Here is a 3,962-nt window from a genome sequence, read left to right as displayed (position 1 = left end):
TCGATTCATATAAATTTGAATCATTGTATCAAGGTTACATCAAACCCTAGCTAAACAACTCAATTCATACTCAAAAACAAAACAAAATAACAAAAACAAACTGAATCAAGATTCATCATTGAAAAACAAGTAAAAGATGGAAAAATCTTCTCTCATTTGAAGCCCAAATCTTCAATAATATTCTCCTTCCAAGAGCTGCCTTCTAAATGACGAACCAAGACCATTTTTCTTTCATTTTCATGCTAATTTATACCTCTTTCACTTAAGGACGAAACCCTAGCAAGCCAAAACGCGTCATTTTATTTTTCACATCTGATGCAGTTTCGCTGCGGTGAAGCTTTTTCCTTATAACGGCGAGAATATTTCAGGCCAAATTTGAGCATGAAAGAGTCTGAATCTGGAAAAGTGTTAAACATATGAATTATAGTCCTTTAAATTATCTTTCTACTCGTTCAAGAATCAGCACAATCCGAGGTCTAAAGCTCAAGTTATGGCAGAAATACTGAAGCACATCCAAAGACGTTTTTCTTCTGTTTCCAACATTCTGTTCATGACTTCAAGCCAAGTTTTCACCCTTGTCCAGTCAGAATTAGAAAAAAACTCAAAACCTGAAAGTTGTAGCTCTGGTTCTTAGCTTTCCAAAGCTTCTAAAATTAGGTCATTCTGAGTTTCCAAGCTCAAGTTATGCAATTTACGCTCAAAACTGTCATTTATGCTCAAAATCATCGTTTAGGCCTGCAAAGACAAATTAATAGAATTATGTAACAATTAAGGCTCAAATTGTATAAGAAATATCTTAAATCCTATCGAAATTTAATGCAAAATCATAGGAAAAAATATGATTATCATTTACAACAATCACAAATCTATCAAAAATATTCTACATAAATTTAGAGCTCAATCACAACTCTAACAAAAATAAAATACACAAAGGTTTACAAAAAGATGGATTACAATCACTCCAAATTCAGACCCGCATGTAAGAGGGAAGTTGGGAATTGGGGAAGAAAAACTTGAATATAAAAAAGATAAAACTTAACTTTTTAATTTTTTAACTTCTAACTTTTCACTTTTCTTTTTTACCTTTTAATAAAACTTTTCAATTTTTTTTTTTAAAGTAGAGGGCAGGCCTGGGCCTACCCTCAAGGGGCCTGGGTCCGCCTCTGAGAGTAGGTGGGTGTAAACAAGCCGAGCTTTGGCTATTCGAACTTGGCTCGGCTACTACAATATTAAGCTCGACCAAGCTTGAGATATTGAGCTTCAGCTCGACATAGAAAAAGCGAGCTCATGCTCGAGCAATACCTGCTCGATCCACCATGGTCGAAAGTGCCGAAACCCAACATCATCGCCTACAATTCATAGAGCCATCTTTTCTACCAGCAATGTCTTCTCATATCTTCACTCTCTTCCAGTAAACGAAACCAATCTTAAACTAGTAATGATCACAGTTTCTTCCATTCCCAGAACTCCATTCTTATATCTTAGATTTCCATTCTCTTACAAATCAAGAACAATGATAAGAAGAAACAAATAATCACTAATTATTTGCCGCTCCATAAATCCCAAATCGACATACCTAGATGAAGAAAATCCACAAGAGAAGTTACGATGTGGACGAGATGAGGCGGCAAGGAAACAAAGCGATCTGTGTCGACGAACAAGGCGACGAGACCGACACTCCACGTTGACAAACGGTGTTGGATTGGCAGAGGATTCACAAAGTCGCAATTTAGGGTTTTTAATTATGTCCTAATTCAAATTCAAATTTGATTTTTACATATTTGGGAATAAGGTTGTGTTTGTCATTTTTACAAACTGGTAAGTTCTATATACCCCCCAATAGTTGTGAAACTATCACATCACCCTTTCGATTTGAGCTCACAAGCTTGGTGAGCCGACTATCAAGAAACTCAAACTCGATTCACCACCTACGAGGCTACGACGAGCCGCTCAAGCTTTCCTCAAGCCGAGCCGGAGCCGCTCACGAACGGCTCGACTAACACCCCTACAATTCTTCTCAAATTTGAAATTAAATTATAATAATATAACTTTCTTACAAACTGGTAAGAAGGTTATATTATTATAATAATTAAATTAAATTATACATATATATAATTCTTCTCAAATTTGAAATTGAATTATACTTTGTCTCATTCCTAAAGAAAACATTTTAGGCTATGTTTGGGTTAGTATTTTTATCCATATTCTGGATCCTATTCTCCAAATAATGTTTGGCACATTATTCCAGAAATATTACTCTATTTTTTTAATTACTTTTAGACCTCATAAGGTTATTAATTTCACTAAATACCTCATGAAAAAAGTTTAAAAATTAACAAAAACACCCCCATCAACCCAACTTGTCAGATTCTAGCAACCACCGTCGGTGATAGCCGGAATCTGTACAACGGCCTAACTTCCAACCAAAAATGGCCGGAAGTTCACCGATCTGGCCGTCAGCGACGGCCAAAGAAATGGTCGTCGTTGACGGTCAACGAAGGCCAAATCCTGGCCGTCGTTGACCGAAAACGACGGCCACATCTTTGGCCGTCGCTGACAGCCAAAGATGGCCGTCGTTTGGCCTTGTCTGGCCGTCGACGGCCATAACAGATCGTAGATGTGGCCCTTGCCGGCCAGATCCGTGGTGGATCTGGCCGGAAAAGGCCATAACGACGTGTTACGGCACAGATCCGACTGGTCTGTGCCGTAACGAAATTTTTCGGCCAGATTTCGGCGGTGGTGGCCGGAATCTGGCACGAAAAATTCTGGGGGTGTTTTTGTCATTTTACATATTAGGGTCTTTAATTAAATTAGTAAACCTAAGGGCGTTTTCATAAATTTTTAAAATTTACCTCGTAATACTCCCCTATCCAACAACCCAATACTATCCCCAAAATCCTATCCAAAATAATAAACCAAACGCACCCTTAAAGTTTTGGATTATAACACTCTAGACTAAAGAGGAAAAGCATTAATAATATAACACTTGAAAGAAAAGCATAATATTTGGGGGTTCATACCCAATTATTATCTTAAATTATCCAATTTTGTTATCATCATCTTCAATTCTAAGTTTAGAGAAAGCTGATATCCCCCAGCAGACTGACCAGCAAGAAGTGCTCTACCTGAAATTTGGAATTGTAAAGTAGAAAATAAACGAATAAGCCAATATCACCACTTATAGGAACAAGAACTACTAATTTTCCAGATTTCATCAACTTACCACTGCCAGTATCTGCTTCAGTCGTAGGTGTGTAAGTAGCCACTCTACTTCCACCACATTGGCCCCCAAAATTTGACTGCCAAAATACTGATGAAGGAGCGAAAGGGCTTGATGGAGCAGCTGATACACCAAAGCTAATTCCCCCAGCAAACTGACCAGCAGGAAGTGATCCGCCTGAAATTTGGAATTGCAAAGTGGAAAATAAATGAATCAGCCAATGTCACCACTTATTGGAACAAGAACTACTGATTTTCTAAGATTTCATCAACTTACCTTTACCTCCCAACTGATAATCCTCCCATCTCAGCTCCTCATGACTTTTATCTTTATAGACAGGCATGGCAGATATTGACTCCAACTTCTCTTATATACGTTTTTATATTAAATTATTCAATAATTTAATTCATACTAAACATGTATTTACTATTTTTATAAGGCTACCAAATTATACGCATATAATATGAATATATGTTAATTCACGTATTTTTTGCGAATTATTAGAAAAAAAAACTGAGCTTTGTTATTCACGAACAAGCATGCGGCCATGGCTTCTGGGATGGAGAGGTAACAGAGCTTTGTTATTAGTATTTGAAGAAGCAATTGAAGAATAAGAAAGGAAGAGGAAGGTTGTCTAGTTGAGTTGGTGGCGGAGTGGCGGGAGAGATATTTTTTTCGAGCACGTGATTGAAGTTGAATGAGGTGTACTTGTTGGTGACTTGGTTCTTGCCCTCACCACAAC

At 37.4% G+C, this 3,962-nt stretch overlaps 1 protein-coding gene across 1 annotated transcript; it reads right to left on the bottom strand.

The window, feature by feature from the left end:
* Window positions 1-705: 705 nt before the first annotated feature.
* On the bottom strand, window positions 706-3,578 carry LOC116127447 (nuclear pore complex protein NUP98A-like). The gene is made up of 4 exons (XM_031413093.1): window positions 3,497-3,578; window positions 3,224-3,397; window positions 3,021-3,125; window positions 706-735 (listed from the first exon to the last, which is right to left on the bottom strand). The coding sequence occupies exons 1-3, from the start codon at window positions 3,561-3,563 to the stop codon at window positions 3,028-3,030; spliced, it is 339 nt and encodes a 112-aa protein (XP_031268953.1). The 5' UTR covers window positions 3,564-3,578; the 3' UTR covers window positions 706-735; window positions 3,021-3,027.
* Window positions 3,579-3,962: the final 384 nt, after the last annotated feature.

Source organism: Pistacia vera, unplaced genomic scaffold (assembly GCF_008641045.1).
Source record: "Pistacia vera cultivar Batoury unplaced genomic scaffold, PisVer_v2 Contig192, whole genome shotgun sequence".
NCBI lineage: Eukaryota > Viridiplantae > Streptophyta > Magnoliopsida > Sapindales > Anacardiaceae > Pistacia > Pistacia vera.
This window is presented reverse-complemented; position numbering and strand designations above follow the sequence as displayed.

Excerpts from the sequence above, each read along its gene's own strand:
- LOC116127447 (XM_031413093.1), bottom strand. The coding sequence starts at position 3,563 with ATGCCTGTCTATAAAGATAAAAGTCATGAGGAGCTGAGATGGGAGGAT. Across the intron at positions 3,398-3,496 it reads TTATCAGTTGGGAGGTAAAG|GCGGATCACTTCCTGCTGGT; the intron begins GTAAGTTGATGA and ends TCCAAATTTCAG. Across the intron at positions 3,126-3,223 it reads TGAAGCAGATACTGGCAGTG|GTAGAGCACTTCTTGCTGGT; the intron begins GTAAGTTGATGA and ends TCCAAATTTCAG.